Source organism: Bubalus kerabau, chromosome 20 (assembly GCF_029407905.1).
Source record: "Bubalus kerabau isolate K-KA32 ecotype Philippines breed swamp buffalo chromosome 20, PCC_UOA_SB_1v2, whole genome shotgun sequence".
Lineage (NCBI taxonomy): Eukaryota > Metazoa > Chordata > Mammalia > Artiodactyla > Bovidae > Bubalus > Bubalus kerabau.
Genome location: NC_073643.1, coordinates 12,666,912 through 12,691,989, shown reverse-complemented (window position 1 = coordinate 12,691,989; position 25,078 = coordinate 12,666,912). Strand labels below are relative to the sequence as shown.

Genomic DNA, 25,078 nt, shown 5'->3' with positions numbered 1-25,078 from the left:
CAGGTACACTGTAGTCCCTCAGCTTCTGCCCTCCCCAGCCTCCCCTGTGCTGCAGAGACATCTTTCTGACCCACCCATGTTCTTTTCCCAGTTCTGCAGATTAAGGGACGTCGTGACTACAGCCCGTGGCCACTGTGCTGGTCCCCACCTAAGCCCAGCTCCAAGTCCCACCATGCTCAACTGTGGTCCCACTGCCTGACACCTCAGTCTACGTGGCCCAGCTCCCAGCCCACTCCCACCTGTCTGTCTAACTCCTATTCTTCTTCAAGGTTCCTTCCAGCCATCATGTCCCCTGAGAAGGCTTCTCTGTGTACATACTCCCAGGGAGGTGGCATAACCTAGAGATGAGACATGCTAACCCCAAAGTCAGTTTGCCTATGTTTCAAATCTCAGCCCCACCGCTTTTTACCTGTGTGATGTGGGGCAGGTGACTTAACCTATCTGAGCCTGAAAAATGGGGACCCCGTGATACCATGTGCATATGTCATTGAGATCATTCACGGGAAGGAAGAGAAACAGCTCCTGGTACACGAGGAGCACTCAGTGCTAGCATTTGGATATTTCTGGGCCCCTGTATGTCTGCAGTCATCACACTGCATATATATAACTTTCCATAGATGAAACACGGAGCTTTCTGAAGGTAGGAAGCAGATCTGTTCCCCTCCTCTGGGTGATGGGTCTCAGTCACTACTCCTCAGGCCAATGTCTCTTTCCCTCACCCCATCCACATGTTGCCCAGCTCTGTACTCACATTTCCTTTGTTGATGTAGACGGTGACCTGCCCTTCGTCCCTGATCTCAGAAAACATGGGGGCCCCCACCAATAGGTCGGAGAGGCCGTCAGTGTTCAGGTCAACTGCGCACAAGGAGGAGCCGAAGTAAGAGCCCATCTGCAACCAAGTCGAGTTGCGACAAAGCGTTCAGTGTCCGCCCTCAAACACGGGGCCCCCACCTCCCTCCAGCCCCCCAGCCTGACAAGCATCTGCTCCTGAGCCCCGCAGAGGCTGTGCCAGCTGTGCTGCCCGGGAAGCAAGATGCCCGGGCAACAGTGGATCCCAACTCCCCACGCCTCCCGGCAGCTGTGTGCGGACCCCCGTCAATGGGAGACCCATGCCACCGACTTGGAGCCCCACCAAAGGGGAAACAAATGGACCAATCCCTGGAGCACGAGGCTCTGCTTTTACAAATGCAAGCTAAGCCTGCAGACATAGGTAATAGCCATAATAAAAGTGCCTCATATATCAGACATTTGACAAGGCCAAGCAAGTTAGGAATATGGAATTTCACAACAGAAGGCAGGCATGAAAATAAACTGTTACATGAGAAACAGATTACCCTCACCCAGTCCTGAGCAGAACTGAGGACTGGCTAGGAAGGTGTGAGCTGAAGTAACAGAAGAACGTACAACTCATAAGATTATGTGATGAATGAGGGAATACAGCCAGGTTATACTGGCTTAATCATAGCTCTATCCAGTACCTGTTATTTATTTATTTTTTTACCATTTTTTAAATTGAGGTATAGTTGACATACAGTGTTTAGTTTCAGGTGGACCGCAAAGTGACTCTGTGATGGATTATTCAGATTCTTTCCCATTACAGGGCATTACAAGATACTGACTACAGTTCCCTGTGCTATATATACAGCAGGTCCTTGTCGATTATCTATTTGATATATAGTGGTGTGCATATGTTAATCTCAAACTCCTAATTTACCCCCCTCCGCCTCCCCCTCCGGGAACTGTAAGTTTGTTTTCTAAGTCTGTGAGTCTGTTTCTACTTTGTAAACAAGTTCATTTGCATCACTTTTTTTAGACTCCACCTATACATGATATAATGCGATATCTGTCCTTCTCTGACTCAGGACCTGTTATTTTAAATCAGGGGTCTCAAACGCAAAAGCTGATGGGATCCAGACAGGTGATATAATTGGAGTAAGAGAAAAGCAAATGACAGCACAGGCACGCTGCCCGGTGACAAGCGACGCTCGGCCCATTTGTCTAAGAAACAACAGAGAGTGGTGGGGACCGCGGCAGATGGGAGTCCCCGGGCCCAGCAAAAGGAGCGACTTCCACCCAGGGGAAGTCAAATCCTGACTGACCCAGAAAAGGCCACCTGTCTCATCCTTTAAGAGAAACCGAAGCTCTAAAATTTTATTTGAATTGCCTATTTTTAAAATGCTGACAACTAATTCATATTAAAAAATAATAAATAAACATACCATGCAGACCAAATGAAAATTTTTGTAGGCTGTGTCCTTTCCAAGGGCTGTGACCTCTGTTTTTAATTAAAAAAAAAAAAAAAAAAGCTATCCTTTTAAAATAAATGTTTTCAAGTAAAAGGGCTCTGGTTTTACAGACATGAACAAGCATTTTCTTTTGCTGTTTGTTGGCAGTTAACCCAGGGGAGTTTGAGAGAGGTGGAGGGTACTTTGGTCCATTTCCTGCAACTCAGCCTGGGATAGGACTCAGAAGTCCCTCCCCAGTCACGTGTCAATGCCACTTCCACCCACTCCCACTCACCCCTTCCCAAGGGAGAAGAGCATGGGGAAGTTTCAGAATCATGGAGGTGGGGGCATAAACCAGCTGATGGTCACCAATTCAGTGGCCTTGCCAATATCCCTATCTTGACTTTCATAAGAGAAACCGCTAAGACCCAGGCAAGGCCATGAAGACCGAAGTTGCTGGCTGTTCTCTCTGGCTGGTTCCCAGGGGAACTATTTGTTTCATTCCAATGGACTATTTAACTTGGCATATTCGTCAGTGTTCAATCAGAAATCCCCGTACGTGAAGTTTCCTATCTAAGTTTTGACATATAAACACTTCACATGCTCAGTTAACGCAATAAAACTTGGATAGGGCAATGACATGCTTTGGGGTGCGTGTTCCCAGATCAGAGCTCTTCCAACAACCTGGAAATGTGGGGATACACATGGCACTAGTGGTAAGGAACCCGCCTGCCGATGCAGCAGACGTAAGAGATGCGGGTGCAATCCCCAGGTGGGGAAGATCCCCTGGAGAAGAGCATGGCAATCCACACCTGTATTCTTGTCTGGACAATTCCATGGACAGAGGAGCCCAACGGGCTACAGTCCATGGGGGCACAAAGAGTCGGACACAATTTCAGTGACTGAGCATGCACACACGTCTCTATTAGCAACAGAACTGCACGTGTATTGGTGATTTCGTACGTGCACCTTACAAACGATGTCAACCAGTGAAGACCAGAACCCTCTGAGGTTTTGTCTCTCTGACAGTGAAGCCAGGAGACAGAACTCTGACCAGATTCTGGTCACACAGAAGCAGAAGTGGACTGGGGGTTTCCTGAGTCAGAACCTTCCTTTAAGTGTGGCTCCAGACACAGGGGTAAAGCAAAGACATCCTTTGAAAGTCTGGGGTCATGTCCTTTCCCGCTGTAATAATGGAGAAGTCAGAGGGACAAGAATTTCTCATTTCTTTTGACAAAAGCAGAATAAGACATCTAAAGGGAGTAATGGTCTATTTCAAAATCAGCAAGATGATGATGGGGGTACAGCTGGAAGACGGTGAAACAAGAGGGCACAATGAAGGACGGATGCCACCGCAATTCAAGGAGAGGGTGAGAAGAGCCTGGAGGAAAATGAACAGCAGCTCTGAAGCTGGGAGGGGAGACAGCTGGCCCTTGGTCCCCTCCTCAGGAAGCCCCGCTGTGTCAGAATGAGGACACTCGAGCTGATCTGCAGGCTGGTCTGTGCTGGAACCCACATCATCACATCCTCAGAAGTTTCCCTGTCATGCCACCACTCTCAAATCTGCTCCCCCAAACCTGCCCACAACTCAGGCAGAGACGGGCGGCCATGACAGCTATCATGCAAACCAGGAGGGTTCTGAGAAGGAGAAAGGGCAAAATTATGGACGGCTGGTTACACCAGGACGACCAGCATCAGCTGGGTCTGTCCTGGGCGCAGGCAGCGGAGGTGGGGACACAGGGAGCGGAGGGGAGACACAGTGACCGCTGAACCTGAAGACTCTCTAAAAATGGGGTGACAGGGGGTTCAAGGCCCACAATTCAAAGAGTCCTTAAAAGATAGTAGTTATGTAAGGTGACAGATGTGCTAACAAACCTCAGTGTGATCATCATTTCACAATATATATGTGTATCAAGTCATGCTGTACACCTTTAAACTGTTACATATCAATTACATTCAATAAAGCTGGGGCGGGGTGTGGGGGGAGAAGGAATCCTTAATTTCATGCTTTCAAGCCCAGCATACTGGAAGGGGAGGAAAGGGAGGGAGGGTTTTCCACAGGAAAACTCACCCACTGATTTTTTTTTGGAGAAAGAACTAAAACGTTAGGCTACATTTACCCCTACTTGCTCTTTGGAACTCTTTTTCTCAGAAACGGCATGGGGGTTATTTCTTTTCTAACTTTAGAGGTGCTTGGAAATCCTTTTTTTTTTTTTGCAGAATCACTCACAGACTTTTTCCAGTGTTGTTGCTTTGGGGTTTTGGAAATGTTAAAATAACACAGGCCAGCATAGTTCCCGGGGGAAGGCAGCGCTGCTCTCAGGGAAAAGCTCACAGAACTGGGTCGGGTGATGTACATTTTATTGAAAAGGTTATGACAGTTATATACTAAGAATACACATGAAGGCTGTTAAAACTGCAAAAAAAAAAAAAAAGCTCTACTTGTGAGTGGGACTTTTGGAACTCAGAATGTGATTCCCCAGCAGAACAATACGCGATGGTGCCAGGCTGGCAGGAGGCAGGTGTGACACAGCGGGACCGGAACTGGGGCGCGCGGCCCACCCAGGAAGGAAACAATCATTTTCCACGTGCAGCCCCCCACCCCCGACTTTTCTTAGGGTAATGATAGGAATGTCAAAAGGTGATTCTACCTATCGCCTTGAATCTCCCTCCCAAGTCCCAGGTATTCTGTGCTTCTTCCCGGAGCTCACTAAGGCCTCCACCAAGACAAGCCTCAAAATCACCCCCTTCACTCCCTGCCTGAACTTGCCTCCTCTTAGTGCAGCCGATCTCACCAAACAATCCTGCCAGCCGAAGCCAGGCTAAGGTGTGTACCACTGATAAGCCCATGAAAAATGGTACTTGTTGATCAAAGGAATCTCTACCTGGCTTAATTTCAGAACATGGTACAATATAATGGAAACTTACTGGAAATGGGGAGGGAATTAGCAAGAGGGTAAGGATAACATGATGACACAGGCAGATAAACCTTGCCAGAACTAATTTCAGGGCAGCCTTCCCCAGCTATTTCTATTTCAAAGTCCTAAAAGGAACCGGGTGATCTTTGTTTGGTTTTTGTGGGGCAACGGTCCCTATGGCAATGAGGGCAGAGGGCTCGGGATGTGAGAAGGAGGGGCAGCTTTGGGTTGATGAGATAAGGGAGAGGGAGAACCACTTGTGTGCAGGCCTCCTCTGAAGATAATCGGTCATATATCTGTACTCAACAATGCCTGATCTTTCTGGAGTTGGGAGAAAGGCCGACAGAGAGGGACAGAGAGGCAGAGAGATAAAGGCAGAGAGAAACAGGGCACACAGTCTTTCTGAGGAGTATCTGAACCACGGACAACCTTTAAGACTTCTGTGCTATAACTTGGTCATGTAAAAACTCATCCTGCTACCTGTCTCTACAACACGTATGAATCCAGGATTCTGCAGGTCACACACGATGCTGAGAAAGTCAAGGCTCCAACATGCAGTAGAACCAACATGTAAATGCAGGGCACAAACAGGCCTTTAAGCCAACTTTCTAAATAAGAACTGATTCCCACATGATGACACCTCGCAAACAAAAAGAGACTAATCCCAAGGATCTCACCTTTTTACCTGAAGCTTGAAAAATCTTAATTAAGGTGCCTGATCTTCGGTCAGCTCTAAAAATATAAACCTATGGAAGGAAAAAGAATCCAGGTAAGAAGCGAGCAATGACCAGATATTTATCAGCATTTTCCTGGGGGTCCTATTTAAATGCCTGAACAGACACACAAGTTTGCCTACACAAGCTGATGACAAGTTATTTTACCAACTTTACAAAGAAAGTATCCTTTAATCCTGAGGCAGAAATCACCCTCATGCCTCCTGAACCACATCATCTACGGAGGCTGTGCCTAGTAAGACCCGAGGAGCTTCCAAATTGCTACCAAAAAATCAACTCCTGGGAGAAATATTTTCTTCCTTGAAACATTTCCTTCACTCCAGTTAGTTAGGGCCTTAGCAGGTGTCACAATAAAGTCAGCCCTTGGTGTCTGCAGTAAATGGGGTCCAGAACCCCTGGGATAGCAAAATCCATAGATGCTCAAGCTTTGTATGTAAAACCGCATAGTGTTTGCATATACCCTATGTAGTCATCTCTACATTACTTAGAATATCTAATACAATATAAATACTATGTAAATAGTTGCAAATACAATGTATAAATACATTTGTACAGCAAATTCAAGTTTTGCTTTTTGGAAATTCCTAGATTTTTTTTTTCCTATTTTCATTCATGGTTGGTTGAAACCACAGGTGTGGAAACACAGATACGGAGGGCCACCTGTGTAAGACAGAGGGGTAGATGGGAGTATTTTAGACAAAGCAGTTTTCCAAAGTGGTTCCACAGAACATTAGTTTCATGAGATCTGCTTGGATTAATATGAGTTTGGTTTGGGAAATGACAGAATTAAACAAATTCCTTTACTGGGGACCTTTCAGAGCCTTTAGCATCGGCATGTACACCGTAAATCTCCACCTCAGCGAGAACTATTTGCACAGAACTTCCTAAATGACATGAGTATGTAAGTTCTTCTCCAAGTGGCATCTTAAAGGAAGAGCAAATGTCCCATGAGAATCAGTGTTGGGGAGCGTCCCGTGGGGTAAGGAATCGCCATCTTACTGCAAATGCTTTCTTGCCCTGACACCAGAAATGATGACCAGAGAGATCCTGGAGGCCAGAGATCCATCCTGGAGTCCTCAGGAAGCAAGTGTGTACCAGTTCCCATGTCTGGGAATATGGAACGATGACCAGCTTTGCTAACTATGACAGTTTCCCAGTGCCTCTCATGCGCTCTGGCTGAAAGCAACAGTTTCATGTTTGTCTTTGTTAACTAGATCCACGATGCCCTCTGTCTGGTTCTACCAGTTTTAAGCACCACTCTCATCCTAAGACTTGACAGGGACTACACAGTTATCTCAACCATCTGAAGAAAAGACAATACAATTAGATCACGTTTTCTTGACTGGTGATTTAAAACCAACTGGTGATTTAAAATCAACTGGTGATTAAAAAAAAAAAAAAGCTGTTGTCAGCACCAAGGCATCCGTATCACTGTGAACTGGGAGGCAGGCACGTTTGCCAATGCTACAGAGATGCCTGGTCACAGGCAGCTCCTCCCAGAAGAGATTATCTATACGGGGACAGCTCTTGGCTCTGTCCCTCCACCATGTAAAGGAATTCATGTGGCCTACGCCTTGCTTGAAGTTATCAGAGCTCATTTGTCCACCTCCCCTGTACTCAGGCCCTGGATTTTTATCTGACTTCATTTGCAAGGAAAATGACATCTGCGTCAACAGGGACGGGGGCACATGCTCCAGAAACATGAGCGGCAACTTCCAACTCCTGCCGAGGAGGATCCAGGAAACTAACCCTCAAGACCGCCCAGCAGTCATGCCTCATCTGCTGATCAGACTGACATCCTAGCTGAAGGCTCAGTTAACAGTGGTCTCGGTCCACCTGGGCCTCTCCAGAATCCACTTTTCCAAGTCCACGGAGATACAACCGGATTTTATCATGTGTCCACCCCTAAGGATTCAGACTAAAGACCATTCCTCTGTTCAGTCTTACCTACAGGACAACTACAGAGCTCATTAAAATGCAGATTCCTGACTCATCTAGACCAACTCAACTGGATTTCCTTTAGCCTGGAGCTAAAGACCCAACAAGCACAGTTCTCCATATCCCAGGCCCCACAGATGCCATGATTCCCAAAGGGATTCTGACTGCCTTATATTCATGGAGTCTTTTCTACACTCTGGACAGACAATTTAGGGAAACAGACCCACATATTCCCATTCTACCTTCTGGGCTGAACCAATCTTGTTCTAAAACATTGGAGTAAAACAAAAAATATGAGAATCTAGGCCTAAAAATAAAGAAATCCCCAAAGATATCTGGGACTAGACTTGGCTCCATTAAGTCAAACTTTGAAAGGGTTTGGGAAAGGGGAGGGTTTGGGGTTGGGCAGCGCTAGGTACCATTTCTTTGGAGGATGCCATGATGCCAGGGGTCAACCTTAATCATTTCTCAAATAATACAGAGTCAGTCGTGTAAAACATTCTCAGATGACAACATGTAGAAGACAGAGAGGTCTGGAAGCAGTGTTCACACTCTGAAGAAGCTTTCAAATTAAATTCTCAAAAGAGGCTGAGTGAAGACAGGTGATTCAATATTTCATCATTATCCAGCAGCATGTTCACATCAATGTGAGCTGACAAATCTCTAAAAAGAGACAGTGAACTTCCCCTCCTGACCCCTTGCTAGTTCACACACTTTCCTCCTCACCTTTCCGATGCCTTCATCCTGCGGGGCACCTCCTACCACGTCAGTGGAGGACACGTGAGAAAAGTGGCCGGCAGTAACTGCATAGCCTACAAAGGAAAGAAACCAAGGGTGAGCTTGAGAAAGAAGAAAAGACCCATCAGAAGACAGTGTCTCTCAAGCATCCTTTATCTGGACAATTATGATCCAGTTATTCTTGGAACATAAATTGCACATGTGCTCAGTCGCTAAGTCATGTCTGACTCTTTGTGACCCCATGGACTGTAGCCCGCCAGGTTCCTCTGTCCATGGGATTCTCCAGGCAAGAATACTGGACTGGGTTGCCATTTCTCCCCCAGGGGTCTTCCTGACCCAAGGATCAAATCTGAGTCTCCTGTGTCTCCTGTACTGGCAGGCAGATTCTTTACCACTGAGGCGGGAAGCCCCAGGAACAAATGGCAGCTGTCAGCCTCTCACTGTGGAATGGCTCATCTCACAAAAAGACACATTCACAAGGACCCAGGGCAGGAAAGAGTGTTTTCTGAGTGTCCTCTTTTGAACAGGTGCTATGCTAAACATTCTACATCTGTTTTTTTGTTGTCGTTGCTCCTTTCTGAAATATAATTCCCATACAGTAAATTACACACATCTGACGTGTAGAATTTAACAAGTGTGGACACATGGACATAACCATGCAGTCACCACCCAGAGTGACTATAACCACAGAATCATAAGCCAAGAAGGTTCCCTCTTTCCTTCTCCCAATCACTACCTGCTACAGGTGACCCCATTCTGACTTCCATCATCATGCATTACTGTGCCTGTTCTAAACGTCACTCAATACAACATCTGCAGACTTCCCTGGTGGCCTGTTGGCTGAGACTCCATGTTCCCAATGCAGGGGGCCCAGGCTCGAACCCCGGTCAGGGAACTAGACCCCACATGCCGCAACTAAGATTCGCATGCCACAATGAAAAGTTTGCATAATACAACTAAGGCCAAGCACAGCCAAATAAATAAAAATAATTATTAAAAAAAAAAAAAAACCCTCTGTGAGGTTTAGCACATGCTGCTGAGTATAGTGGCAGTTTCTTTTTATGGTTGAGTGTGTTCTCTTGTATGACTATGTCATAATGTCTTTATTCTCCTAAAGCTGGACACTTGGGTTGCTTCCTGTTATTTCAACTTTATTGTGAAAGAAAACTGTTGTGAAATTCTTACACAGGTCTTCAGATGCCCCTGTCTCTAATCTCCCAACTTTATGAGGAAGATATGATTATTTATTTCATTTCACAGATATGGGCACGGAGACTAAACGTGGGTAAGCAACGTGTCCGAGATTACTCAGCAAGATTCAGATCCAATCTGTGTCTCCCAAGCTCCTGTCATGAGCCGTTACACACATCCCTTCCTACAAAAAGGGAGAAAAACGCTTACAGTTGGAAGGTGGATAGACGGATAGCTGAGCAAAGAATCTGGAGGCAAAAGGAATCTAGAAGTAAAGGTAAAAGTTGTCTGGGCTTGGTCTCAGCGCCTCCTGTTTTCTGAGAGCCCTGTTGCAGCTGAAACCCTGTACAGGTTGCCACGTATTCTCCGAACCTTCTCCTCAGCTGCAAACCCTAGAGCTATGATCGTAAGATGCTTGCATTTTGTGTAATGTCATATTACGATCAATTCTTACTCGCCAGGTGACTGATTTCTCTCAGGCTGGAGGTTCATATTCCCTAACAGCATGATGAGTGCCCGCAGAGCTTCACGTGACCCTGTGTGCATGAGCTTCTGAAGAATGAGGGCCTCTGATGGGCACACAGGGAAGAGCCACAGGCCCCAAGGCTCAGAGGGGCTAACCCTGACCCTAAGGCCATGTCCAAACTGGGCTCTCTCCTGCTTTCTCATCATCTAATAAACGTGTGCTGCCCCAGGCACTATACCAAGACCTGGAAATGTCAGCCAACTCCCCTCCTCAAGGAGCTCCCAGTCCCAGGGAGAGGTCGCACCACTGGACTGTGCTGTCTGCTGAGCGCCTAGACTCTGGGCTCAGAAAGTACAGGCTCAACCCCCGCTCTACTACTGATGAACCATGGGACCTTGGCAGATTATATGACTTCTTCACCTCGGCTTCTTTACCTATAAAGAACGGCTGCCTCATAAGATTGTTTCAGGAATTAAAATAAATAATATGCAGAGCCTGACATGACATGGAGTAAGTCTTCAAAAAGCAAGAGCATTAACGAGCTGGGAGCACAGAACAATCAACGCCTCAAAGGCTCTGAGTAAAGGTCTCAGAGCCTGTGTTACTGGCTAAAAAACTTGTAGTTAGAAGGGGAAAAGGCAAGTCAGCGAGTTCCTCCTGTCAACTCACAAGTGAATCTCTATGCAAACGGTGGTCAGGGGCTCCCCCAGATTTGAATTAAGTGTAATAAGTGAAAGAATGTTGTTTTCTCATCATTAGGTCTTGCTAAATTTAGCTTCATTTTCAGCCCAGAATTGTAGCATTTAGGGCCTGAATTAAAGAAAACAGGCATGTCAAATTGTCTTATACACAAGCAAAGACAGCCCCTCTCTGTTCTCTAATAAGCACTGGCTTGTCCCGGGTCATTTTGGCCTGGTGGCTGCTCACGTAAGTTGTGTATATTTTCTTTCCAGAGGATTAAAAGGATTGAGAAACAAGAAAAGTTTTTCTGAGCCTTTAATTAAACTTTAGGATTGGGGTGCCATCTGTCATGCTCATGTCTGGTTCTTATTATTTCTATCTGCAACCAGTCTTGTGACCAGGAAGCAGAGACCTCACCACAGGGAAGTCCTAGAAAACCAGAATTCTCTTGCATTCATCTTGTATCTAATCATCTGAACCCAAGCATTTGCTACAATAAGAAAAGAAAATGCTTGCTTCTATGGAGGTTCAACTGTCAGCTTTGTAATGAAATCCCACAGTTTGAATTCAGTCCCCTCTTTTGTTCTCCTATCTGCCTTCTGTGTGTGTGGCTCAATGTTGAGGTATCCTGGTTAAAAGTGCAACTAACTAGAACAACAGATGCAAAAACCAAGGAACTCTGCTTCCCACCAGGAAAGCGGTCACTGGCAAGCTTGGTGGCAGTCTCTCCCACTTCCCCTTTCCTACCTGTCATCCCCCTGAGCTACTCACCCAGGTAGGTGTACCTCCTGTTCATGATCACTTCATCATTTAGTTTGAAATAGGTGTTGTCCGTGAGGTTCAGCACTTTGACTGTCCCAGACCAATAAAATGAGCCTGGGGCGCCCATCACCACCAGCTCCTACAAAAGAGAAACCCAAAGGTGAAAAGGGAAGGAAACTGAAGAGAGGATAGAGAAGTGTGGTGAGATCTACAATCACAAAAAGGAACTCATAATAAACTAAAGATGCCCCACCAGAACTTTCTTTATGAGCAACACAAAAAATTCACATTTATATTATTGACAACTGCTAAGATATGGAAGCAACCTAAATGTCTATCAACAGACAAATGGGTAAAGAAGATGTGGTACATACAGACAATGGAATATAGTCATAAAAAAGGACAAAATTTTGCCATTGGCTGCAACAGAGGCCATTATGCTAATGAGATAAGTCTGACAGAGAAAGACATCATTAAGTCTTTCCTTCCCCTATAGGAAATCCTTTCTCTTTTATTATACTTTCTAAAGTATCTACACAATAATAAGAAATAATAAAAATTATTCTTCAAACCAAACCATTGACCTTTCATTCAACAATATTTATTCAGCATCTTTTACTAGGTGAGAAAGCTTATACCAGGTCCAAATATCATTCAAGTCCCTTTCTACAACATTCCCTGGGTAAGACAACACGGAAATGTACAAAATACTTTAGAAAATACTCTGTCCTAAAGGGTCACAATAAAGACAGGTATGGGCCTTCCAGGCTCATGGAGACGCCAGACGCTGCACAGGTCACACCGCTCGCGGCTGACACGCACCCACCCACCCTCTTACACTCTTATGCTTCAGAAACATCATTCCTGGCTGACCCTTTCCTGCAGAGGTGAAGCTGCTGGTTTCCAACGAGTTCTCAGAGGCTAGATCCTGCCCGAAGAGGTCTGAGTTTCTGATGGCAATTCATAAAGTGACACTGAATTCCATGAGTAAATGTCTGAAAAAAGCCAGAGCCATCTAAATAGAACAGCAGAGAGAGGAGGACAGAGAAGGCAGAAAGAAGAGCATGTGTGTGGCAGCAGCAGCAGGACAATGCTTTAAGCAACACGTGTTTCGTGGTCAATTTGGGTAACAGCTTTAACAAAGCAGCATGGGAGCATCACTGGAAAGAAGGCCACTAGACTCCAGCCTGAACGGTTTGCTCTTGATAATTCAGGAAGGTGTTGACTAAGAATGACCATTGAGAAGCACTTCATTTTAAGGTTCTAAGATCCTATCTGGGCTTCCCCGGTGGCTGAGATGGTAAAGAATCTGCCTGCAATGCGAGAGACGTGGGTTTGATCCCTGGGTCAGGAAGATCCCCTGGAGAAGGGAATGGCAACCCATTCCACTATTCTTGCCTGGGAAATCCCATGGACAGAGAAACCTGGAGGGCTATTGTGCATGGGGTCACAAAGAGTCGGACACAACTGAGTGACTAACACTTTCATACTTTCACTTTTGGGGTATCTCACTGTTTGATAAAAATATATCACTTTCTGCACTCAGGATACAAGTCTAGGAAAACACAAGCAGTGCACTCACTCACTCATTCATCCTCCTTTTACTTCTCTGTTCTCTGTAAGGGGCTGTCCAAGTACTAGCAGGGGCATGAGAAAGACAAATGATCATCAGAGCAGAAAGACTTTCTCCTTGGCCTTGAGCTCAGGAAGAAATTTGTAATCAGTGCCCAAACACCGGGAGCACAGAGGGTCATAATGAGCAGTATCCCCAGTGCCAGCTGTACACACAGTGTAGAGCTTTCTCCACCGGCAGCCTTTCCTGGACCAAAGCTCTGAGCATCACCAGAGATCTGAAAGGCTCTTCAGGACACCAGGCAGTGGAGGTGCTGCTTTCTGATAATTCAGATCAATCCAGGGAAAAAGTTAAGAAATGTACATTGAACGTATCACTGCATCCCCTCTCTCAAACATTATAAAGAGGATAAGACAAAGCCATCTCTCCCCTCAAAAACATTTAAAACGAAAAGCATTTGTGTTTTTTTTCCCCTTTCCTCTTAGTGTTCATGCCCCCCTTCTCCCTGCAGTTCAAATTATTAATAGATAAACTGAGGCCCAGCCTGAGACCCTCAGGGCTGGGGGTAGGAAAACAGTGTCTCTGTGGGACTCCCTCCTATTTGGCTTTTTCCATCCGCTGTGGGTGCAGCCTGGGCCCTTTTGCCCCTGTCCACAAGTGCCAGGAAAATGTGATCAATGCTTGGCTCCTCACCACCCAGGAAATAGCCAGCACAAATGTAACACACAGAAGTATGCGCTCCTCCAAAAGTCCAAGGTCACCCCTGCCAAAATCCCATCAATAATCAGCATGGGCCTTTCCACAAAGGGCAGAACTTCCCAGGTACCTGGAGCTACCCAAGATTTAAGCTGCGGGCATTTCTCGGTGCCCTGCAGATTGGCACAGGCAGGGAGGCAAAAGAGTCCTCAGGATCTGTGACAAAAGTCTATGTCGAACTAATTTCTACCCAAATATTCCCAGATTCTCATGGTGGTGTCCCAACGCTGGCGGGGCTGGGCTGTCTTCTCACACTGCTTAGAAGTATCTATCTCTGTTATCCTAGGGTGCAAAAATAAACATGTTCCCGGAAAGTTCTCTTCTTGTCCTCAATGCTGGGCTAAAATTTATGTGGTGTCCACAGCTCAAACAGCTTTGATAACCAGGGTCACTGATCTTCAAGACAAGCAGTCGCCTTGGGCCCAAGAAGTTTGGGACAACAGGGCCATGACCGGAAGGCCACGGAAGCACATCCAGCTTGGGAGGCAGCTGCCCATCCTGTGCAGGGAAGGCCCAGCTCCCAGCGAAGGCAAACCCAAGTGACAAGGTCAGTGGGAGGGCAGGAGAGGGGTGCAGGGCTGCCTGACCCCTTCAACCGCATTTCCTGCTCGGCCTCCAACAGCCGAAGTTCCAGAAACAAGAGAGTCCACGAGTTCAAAGACCTCCTGTTTAGGGAGTGCAAAAGCCTGGGAACTGAACCAAAGGCCAAGGGCCCCTGTGGCTAGAGATGGCGTGGCCAGGTCAGGACTGAGCCCTCCAGACCCTGCCCCCCTGCAGCGCTCCACGCACCAGCGCCACTGCTCCCCAACCATGCTTCCCTTGGGCTCTGGAGCCCAGGGCCTGGGATCCCAACAGGTCCTCTGGTTCCTCTGGGAACCCGGGCTGGCACGGCCCCCTGCTTACCCTCTGCACCCCTGAACTTCCTCCTCTTCACCCCCCAGCCCCAGTGTCCTCATCCTTCTTGACTCTCCAGCTGGAGATACCTGCTCCCCAGGACTCCTCCTCCCCCCTAGCTCCCCACCACCATCTCTGATGAATTCTCATTTCTGCAATGACTTGACTTTCTCCTTCCACTATCTAAAGGAGGTATTCTACACACATACACAGACACACCCAGAGCCCCCCAACCCCAGACCCATGCTAAGCACACCTGTGTACTGTGCTTAGTCATTCAATTGTGTCTGAGTCTTTGTCACTCCATGGACTGTAGCCCACCAGGTTCCTGTGTCTGTGGAATTCTCCAGGCAAGAATCCTGGAGTGGGTTGCCATGCCCTCCTCCAGGGGGTCATCCCAATCCAGGGATCAAACCCAGGTCTCCTGCACTGCAGGAAGATTCTTTATCATCTGAGCCACCAGGGAAGCGTATCTAGTCCCCTCAGAAACATACTAGGATTGGCCACATTGAGGCTACGTTCTAAAAACATTCGTGTGGCCATCCCATCCCATTACCTCACAAGGCACATGTCTAAGGCAGACCCCGTGGTTTGCCTCTTCCAGTGGGTTCTTTCTTGGGCAGCCCTCTTTCCACTGGTACCACCATTCCCCAGAACCCTGGCATAAAACCTCCTTCCTCCACCCCACAATCCTCTGCTTGCCCAGCCCGCTGACACTGCCTTCACATTCTCCGACTGCTGTCATCCTTTTGATTCCTGAAGCACCCCCTCCCCAAGCTGCCCTGTCATTTTGTGGCAGGACCACATCACAGCCTTCAACCTGGCCTCCCTCCAGGCTCCCCCACTTCCAGACTCCTGGGCACAAGACCTGCCCAAACAGCCTTTCTTACAGCACGGCCACTACCGTGTCTGTCACCTGCTTGCAAACTTACAGCGGTTCCCTGTTGCCGACTGGGTAGAGTCGTTCTCACTAGATCTCACTGGAGGAATAACAGCCACAGAAATTGCACCATCTAAATGCTCACTGAGATGGAAGACGGTGACCTTGGCCTACAGCAGGATGGTATTTCAAACCAACGAGGATAAAGAAACTGTTTAACAAACCAGTATCAGAACAACCAACCACACACTTAGGAAAACAATGTTAATTTCCCTCATATAATATTTGCAAACATAAATCCAAGATGGATTAAAGATATACTTTTTAATCTATAAAAGTGGCATAACAAAATATAGGTGACCATTTCACACTCTTAAGATGGGGATGACCTTCCTAACAGAGAGGTCTAGAATCCAGAAAGAAAAAGCTTGTTAGATCTGACCAAAGATGAATGTTCACTGTCTGTAGAGGAACCATGTGTGTGCTAAGTCTCTTCAGCTGCGTCCGACTCTTTGTGACCCCACTGTAGCCCACCAGGCTCCTCTGTCCATAGGATTCTCCAGGCAAGAATACTGGAGTGGGTTGCCTTGCCCTCCTCCAGGGGATCTTCCCAACCCAGGGATCAAACCCGCATCTCTAATACCTCCTGTGTTGGCAGGCAGGTTCTTTACCACTAGCGCTATCTGGGAAGCTGTGATGTGCATTTTACTACCAAAAAAAAAAAAAAAAAAAAAAAGCATGGCTACAAGGAGACGAATTCAGGGCCAGTGTATCTGCAGCCAATGAGCAGGCTCTGCTGAAGGCTGATGACAGTGGCGATTGCAGCTGTCATATCTGGGATGTGCTCCGGAGGTTAAAACAACAGACTGTGTATGATTAGAAGTAAAGTAAAAAGTACATTTTTTTTTGGCCTGGGCAGCTAGCTGGATGATGGGGCCACTTACAGAGCCTGGCATAGAACTTTTCCCGTGGCAGAGCACCATAAAAACGAGAAATGAGGAGCTGATGTGAAGAGTAGACGGACAGTGGGTGAGAATCACATGAGAAAATAGTCCCTAAACAGGGGCCACCAGCCAAAGGTCATGGTCCGACAGAACAGATCATAAGAATCCGAAGTCATGGTCCTTCAGAAACTGGGAAAGGGGGTGGTTGGGGCTGTGCAGAAAAACTGAGTCTCTCCTCTAAGGAGAAGGATTGCTAGGAGGTGATGCCTGGATGCTTAATGTAGCCTCACACCTGCTGGCAAGAAGACATAAACTTAACTGGGCATTGTCTCTCTCCCACCCCCTTGAATCAATTCCTTCCATAGGTCTCAGAGTCAAACTGACTCCTGGAGAAACCGTCCGAATGAGGGTCCAAATGGGCCGGCTCACCCCCTCTGCCTGTGGCCTCCGGCCAGCAGGTGCCCCCACCAGTGTCAACACCCTTCCCTGGATGTGAGGACCAGAATTCACACAGAGATCAAGGATGGGACCAGGGGGCCCGGGGGGATCAGAAGACCCACCTCAAAGGGCCCCTGAAACCCCCATTAGCCAAGAAATGAACACCCATGAGAGAAGAACGGCCCAAACAGCAATACCCACCTCAGTGAAGAAGCCCGCTATCCCGGCCTGGCAGGAGCCGTGCTCCTCTCCGTACTTCTTCTTGTACTCTAGAGGGGCGGGGAGGGAGAGAAGCAGACCACAGCCTCGTCAGTGTGTGCCAGGCGTGTGTGGAGCAGCCCGGCGCGCTGGCCACGGCCCCGCGTGTGGCCGTGGGCAGGGCCTAGGGACGCCGTGCAGACTGGGGCACAGAAGGAAAGTCTCAGGAATCCACCAGACCTCAAAAATCCAGGCTCCGGGGCCATCAGGTAGCGAGGCTGCCAAGTGCCCCGACGGACTTCCTTTGTATGTGGGAAAGGAGGAGCGGCAGCCACCGTAATTAAGTGGGAGGCTGGCGACAATTACTTCATTCAGCCCAGAAAGGATGGGGAGCCCCAGGAGGAAGGAAGAGCTAAAAACATGACCCAGAAACGGAATAATGTGGCCATCGCAGTGTGGAGTCCCCTGGGAGACAACGAAGCCTCCCAGAAAGACACTACTTCCAGCTGAAGGCAACACGCCTTCCCGCCCTCAGAGCCCAGGCACTGCAGGAAGAGGGCATTCTGCTGGACCGGCCCCGGCGCATGGTGACACCATCACTCTGAACTCCTCGTGTGGAAGGAAAAGGGGAGACTCGCCAGGCCAGAAGAAAACACACGAATGGGTTCTCTTCCTCCGCCATTTCCTCAACTCCCAATACTCCAACCCAACAAACGGGAACTCTGTTGCTACTGTTTCATATTTCCCTTGGCATTTTAAGTTTAGCAGGTTCTGGGCACTGTACCAGCTGTGCTCACATATCATTTCATCAATCCCTCATCCCTGGGAACGCGTAGGGCCATTTGTAAACAAGTGAAAGCCCCAGAGGCTCAGAGCGGTTAAGTGACTCCTCCGAGGTCACACAGCTAGTAAATGGCAAAGCCAGATTCTACCCAAGTTTGGCAGACTGGGAAATCCACATTCTTTCACCTCTGTGACTTATCAAAGGTTTTGCAAGGTGAGTGGTTACACCAAACCCAGAAGGTGATTAGCCATTTGAAATAATGACAGGGGTAAAGACATGGAAATGGAATGATGTCCAGCTTAAGTGATTAATTACCTGTGAAACTGACTTGGCTGGACATAGGCTCAGGGCAGCCCCTGGGCAACTTCAGGTCTAAGCTACCCTGTAAAACAACCCAGTGACCCCCTTCCCCAAGTCACTCCCCGCCTCCCCAGGCTCCTGACAAGTCTCTGCTTCCATTAAAAGCAATATAGTTCATTCTGAAACACAAAGTAAATAATACAAAGGAACAATGAGGCTGTGATTGCAACACAGTGCCACTTCCTGTGGCCCAGAGTGTGTCCTGGAAGAGAAGCGGGGGACGGGCTCAGGGGAAATACACAGAGTAATTCAGTTTCTAACAACACTCACGGCAGAACCTGGTAACATTTTCCAGTAAGTGGCCATTAACCAACTGCTAAATTACAACGGAATGTCAATGGAGTTACTCCTCTTCCAGGCGAGGGCTAAATCAGTTCCTTCTGCCTTGTCCTGTTATTACAAAGAGAACTCACAGCCCTGACAGAAGGCAACCCAGTGACGATGCAACGCAACTTCTCAGCAACATCTTGCACCCAGGGCCAGGAGTAAGGCTTAATGCAAAGTCATAAACAGATCCTGCATCAAACTGTATGATGGCAAGAAATCACAGAAATTAATAATAAATCTTATATCAAATAGCACAATGGCAAGAAGGATCGGAATGCCCCAACTGGAACAAACAGTCATATTAAATGTGGAAGGTCTGGCAAAAAGCACATCCACCCACCGACTCTAGGGTTAAACACCCAGGTTAAACACCCAATCGTAAGTCTTGGACAAATGAAACGTACAAAGGAAATTCACATGAGCTGAAGGAAACTCCGGTGCAGGACACAGGAGTTCAGCCTCATAAATTTAGCACGTAAGTAGGAATTATGTGGGAATCTTTCATGCTTTAAAGAAAGAAGTCTCAAGGTCTCTTTTGTGACAGGGGCTCCAAAAACAGACGGAAAAACTTGTCTTTCTCTACATCCCCAAACTCCGCTGGTGAGCTCTGAGCCAGGAGCAGACCCCAGGGTTCCTGAGGTAGACCACAGCCATTCTGGGATCTGGGAGGGTCCCGACCCCACCCCAGACCAAAGGCCAGCAGGGGAAGCCCTTTGACCAGCACCCTTGCCTCAGCCAGTATCTTGGCATCATTCAGAGGCCAGCCTGGCTCCCTGAGCTGGGACAGCCTCTTCCAAGGTCTGTGGACCAGAGATACACAGGCAGCAGGCACCATCACACAGGCTCCGATGGTCCTAAAACCCCAGGGTCTATACCTGCCTCCTCGGGATGCTCTAGAGCAAGGAATCAACCACACAGGGCTCCTGACTGGTACCGAAGACTCCTGATGAGAGGACAGGCCATGTTCTAACTGTCCAGAAATGTCTGTACTCTGGTTAACCCCTTCAACCTGGAACAGGATCCAGTCCTATGCTTCCACACTCCAGGGCCCCTCCCTACTGCACCACACTCTTCAGCAGGCAATTGTGGCAACTCCAGTCTAGCAAGGCTCCACTGGGATGTGTAGCTGACATTTCACATTTCACAGCTTTCCAGAACCTTCCAGAACCCCTCCTCAAGCTTCTCTGCCCAGGTGACCTTGCAGGTAAAGTGATCCCCTCTCTCCATTTCAAAATGTATTCATCACATAGTTTATTCAACACCAAGACAAGTTCACTGATCTCAGTGCCTCTAATACCAGCCCTGTATAAGGTATGGTGTGTGCAGGTGGGCTTTGCCAAGGAAAGGGGTGGACGCTGTTGTCTGTGCTGACACAAGGCCCTGAGCAGAGAAGGAAAGGGCCCAGCACATTCCTCCAGACGCTGAGCACCTCGACTCTCCAATTTGTTCACCTTGGACCTCTGTGCCCTCTGACCTCCCAGCCCTGCCCTCTGACCTCCACCCCAGCCTTGCTTGAAGAGGAGCTGTGTCCTGGGTGCCAGGAACCCTGCTTCTCCAATGGGTGCCATCACTGTGTCGGAGCCCTGAGGATGATGGTGGGGATGACTAGAGCAGGTCAAGGATGCACAGCATGGATTTTTCTGGGCTTTCCAAACCTAGGTTGGTTGATTCTACCTTGGGCAATACCATCTCCCTCTCAGGCTGCAGGAAGAACTGGAAAGAATACTCAGAACCAGTTCTTCAATCCCTGCCTACACCCTTGGCATGATCCTCCATGCACAGCCTCAAAGATCTGAGAACACAGATGGGATGGCCACGCCCAGCACTCCTGCGAGAAAGTGCTCTTCTTCTAAAAGTCAAACTCCTGTGAAGAAGTGGCGTGAGCAGCCTTTACACAACACTTCAAAGTTATTCCTGACCAACTGCATCTTGAGACTAGCTACCATCGTGCAAGCACGGTCACCCAAACCCCAAGTCAAGTTCTGTGCCTGGCCTGCCCCTATTCAGTAAAAATCAAACACCCACACTGTGCTGGCCTACCAGATAGTCAAAAATCCTGATTCAGCAAGAAGTGCTCTAAGAAAGTATCTGAGAGTGAGCAAGGCCACACAACAGATAAACTAGCACCTCAGGGTGCAGCAGTGGCCCCTGGGGCCTGGGCTCGGGCTATGGGGGCCTTCCCAGGAGGCACTGAGTCCTGGGCCACAGCATGCTCCAGTTGTTTCCACTCTTTTGAGTGTTATTTCCATGAGTTAAGGATACCACTGTTACTTTAACCTGATTCCTTCTGCAATAAAAAAAGAAAAAATATATATATATATATAAAATAAGATATGGCATCCGGTCCCATCACTTCATGGCAAATAGATGGGGAAACAATGGAAACAGTAAGAGACTTTATTTTCTTGAGCTCCAAAACCACTGCAGATGGTGACTGCAGCCATGATATTAAAAGATGCTTGCTCCTCGGAAGAAAAGCTATGACCAACCTAAAAAGCATATTAAAAAGCAGAGACATTACTTTACTGACAAAGGTCCATATAGTCAAAGCTATGGTTTTTCCAGTAGTCATGTATGGATGTGAGAGTTGGACCATAAAGAAAGCTGAGCGCCAAAGAATTGATGCTTTTGAACTGTGGTGCTGGAGAAGACTCCTGAGAGTCCCCTGGACTGCAAGGAGATCCAACCAGTCAATCCTAAAGGAAAATCAGTCCTGAATACTCACTGGAAGGACTGATGCTGATGCTAAAGCTGAAGCTCCACTACTCTGGCCACCTGATATGAAGAGCTGACTCATCAGAAAGGACCCTAATGCTGGAAAAGATTGAAGGCAGGAAGAAAAGGGGACAAGAGAGGATGAGGTGGTTGGATGGCATCACCGACTCAATGGACATGAGTTTGAGCACATTCTGGGAGTTGGTGATGGACAGGGAAGCCTGGCGTGCTGCAGTCTATGGGGTCGCAAGGAGTCAGACATGACTGAGCAAATGAACTGAAGTGATAATATATATAAATATATACAAATACACAATACATAAAAACATATATATAATACATATTTTAATATTTTGTATATCTTGTTTATATTATATAATACATTAAAATATTATATATATTATATACATATATATGTATATATAAAGGGCAGGTTGAAGTTTCTCTCTAAACCAGTTCTAAAACATAGGCCTTTCTTAAAAAAAAAAAAAAAAATATATATATATATATATATGTAGGGCAATCTATCATACCTATATGCTAGAAAGCTTGCTTTTGCTTGTCGACACCTGAGAAGCAGGAGAGCCTCTATGAGAAGGGGTGGGTGTGGAGACAAGGGGCTGCCCCACCACAACACAGTCAGGTCACACAGTCTTGCTCCGTGGACAGGTCCAGGAAGCACAGGGTGGAGGGCTGGGACAGGACCGCCAGTCTCCTGAGTTCCCAGGAAGAACTGCCCCTGCACACACAAAGGCAGTGGGCCCCTCAGTCTCCACCCACTCAAGTCTCCAAATGCCCTCAGGATGTGGCCGGGCAGGGAGGACCACAACCTGCCAGTCTCCTTCCTCTCCGCTATAGAACAAAACGTGCGTCCACCTCGAAGCAGCAAGAGAGAACCGGGCTTGGCAGGACAGCAGCGCACAGATGCTGTGACAAACCTGACTGTTAAACGAGGGGAACTCAATCAGGGGAGCAAGGCATGGTGGCCTAGGCATCCCTCGGAGGAGCTGGAAACAGGCTGGAAAGCTCTTTCTGATGTGGGTGGGTCTAAATTACGTGGCCTGCGTCATACACTTTGATTCATTAAGATGTATGGCTCCTTCAGCCTAAAAATGGTAGTATTTTCCCTTGGTTGAGCTGCTGGTTTCACTAAACCCAGTCTAAACAGCAGGCAATTCAGAGAGGAAAAAAATACTGGTTTCCAAATGTTCACAACCCGCAACGTGATGCATGGAGCTTACACTAATGAATTTAATTCATTCAAGAATTAGCCTGGGTGGGGTCGCTTCCTGCACTCTTCCCAAAACACTGGTGGGATAAAACCAATCCACTGAAAGATCAAGGTGTACTATACAGTGTAACATATATTCTTCCTACTGAACTCTTCCTTTTATCCATTCGAGAAAGTTTCATCTTAAAGCAAGTCTTTTTAACACATCAATTTAAAAGCTATCTTTCCATAGTTTCTTAGCTTAGCCATGAAATAAAATACCAGATGGAAAAAACTGCTTTCCACTCTTCATGTCTAAATTTTTGCTCAATTTCTGAGTGAATACTAACCAAATGATAATAAAACAATTTGATTATACAAATGAACTTATATACAAAACAGAAATGGGGCTTCCCAACGGCTCAATGGGTAAAGAATCCACCTGCAATGAAGGAGACGCTAGAGACCCAGGTCTGATTCCTGGGTGGGGAAGATCCCCTGGAGGACAAAAATGCAACCCACCCCAGTATTCTTGCCTGAAAAATGCCACAGTCAGAGAAGCCTAGCAGGACCCATACAGTCCATAGGGTCGCAGAGAGTTGAGCATGACTAAGACATTACCAGATGGTCAATACCAAAATCAGGATGATGATATTCTTTGCAGCCAAAGATGGAGAAGCTCCATACAGTCAGCAAAAACAAGACCAGGAGGTGACTGTGGCTCAGATCATGAACTCCTTATTGCCAAATTCAGACTTAAATTGAAGAAAGCAGAGAAAACCATTAGGCCATTCAGGTATGACCTAAACCAAATCCCTTACGATTATACAGTGAAAGTGACACATAGCTTCAAGGCATTAGATCTGATAGACAGGGTGCCTGAAACTATGGACAGAGGTTCATGATATTGTAGGAAGCAGTGATCAAGACCAGGAAAAAGAAATGCAAAAAGGCAAAATGGTTGTCTGAGAAGGCCTTATAAATAGCTATGAAAAGAAGAGAAGCGAAAGGCAAAGGAGAAAAGGAAACATACATCCATCTAAATGCAGAGTTCCAAAGAATAGCAAGGAGAGATAAGAAAGCCTTCCTCAGTGATTAAGGCAAAGAAATAGAGGAAAACAATAGAATGGGAAAGACTAGAGATCTCTTCAATAAAATTAAATAACAAGGGAACATTTCATGCAAAGATGAGCACAACAAAGGACAGAACTGGTACGGACCTAACAAGCAGAAGATATTAAGAAGAGGTGGCAAGAATACACAGAAGAACTGTACAAAAAAGATCTGCACGACCCAGATAATCACAATGGTGTGATCACTCACCTAGAGCCAGACATCCTGGAATGTGAAGTCAAGTGGGCCTTAGGAAGCATCACTACAAACAAAGCTAGTGGAGTTAATGGAATTCCAGCTGAGCTCTTTCAAATCCTGAAAGATGATGCTGTGAAAAGTGCTACACTCAATATGTCAGTGAATCTAGAAAACTCAGCAGTGGCCATAGGACTGGAAAAGGTCATTTTTCATTCCAATCCCAAAGAAAGGCAATGCCAAAGAATGCTCAAACTACCACATAATTGCACTCATCTCACACACTAGCAAAGGAATGCTCAAAATTCTCCAAGCTAGGCTTCAATAGTACTTGAACCGTGAACTTCCAGATGTTCAAGCTAGATTTAGAAGAACCAGAGATCAAATTGCCAACATCCACTGGATCATGGAAAAAGCAAGAGAGTTCCAGAAAAACATCTATTTCTACTTCATTGACTATGCTAAAGCCTTTGACTGTGTGGATCACAACAAACTGTGGAAAATTCTTAAAGTGATGGGAATAACAGATTACCGGACCTGCCTCCTGAGAGGTCAAGAGGTATTCAGGTCAAGAGGCAACAGTTAGAACAGGACATGGAACAACAGACTTGTTCCAAATAGGAAAAGGAGTACGTCAAGGCTGTATATTGTCACCCTGCTTATTTAAGTTACATGCAGAGTACATCATGAGAAACGCTGGACTGGATGAAGCACAAGCTGAATCAAGACTGCCAGGAGAAATATCAATAACCTCAGATATGCATATGATACCAACCTTATAGCAGAAAGCAAAGAAGAACTAAAGAGTCTCTTGATGAAACTGAAAGAGGAGAGTGAAAAAGTTCGCTTAAAACTCAACATTCAGAAAATTAAGATCATGGCATCTGGTCCCATTACTTCATGGCAAATAGATGGGGAAACAATGGAAATAATGACAGACTTTATTTGGAGGGGGCTCCAAAATCACTGCAGATGGTGACTGCAGCCATGAAATTAAAAGATGCTTGCTCCTTGGAAGGAAAGTTATGACCAACCTAG

At 46.9% G+C, this 25,078-nt stretch overlaps 1 protein-coding gene across 1 annotated transcript in view; it reads right to left on the bottom strand.

Moving 5' to 3' along the window:
- The window catches only part of ITGA9 (integrin subunit alpha 9), a 360,880-nt gene that overhangs the window by 295,715 nt on the left and 40,087 nt on the right, over positions 1-25,078 (bottom strand). The window contains exons 5-9 of the mRNA XM_055558670.1: positions 17,340-17,407; positions 11,663-11,792; positions 8,542-8,627; positions 5,821-5,889; positions 752-889 (exon numbers count right to left, since the gene is read on the bottom strand). Coding sequence (XP_055414645.1) covers positions 752-889; positions 5,821-5,889; positions 8,542-8,627; positions 11,663-11,792; positions 17,340-17,407 — 491 coding nt within the window. The remainder of the gene's footprint in view (positions 1-751; positions 890-5,820; positions 5,890-8,541; positions 8,628-11,662; positions 11,793-17,339; positions 17,408-25,078) is intronic.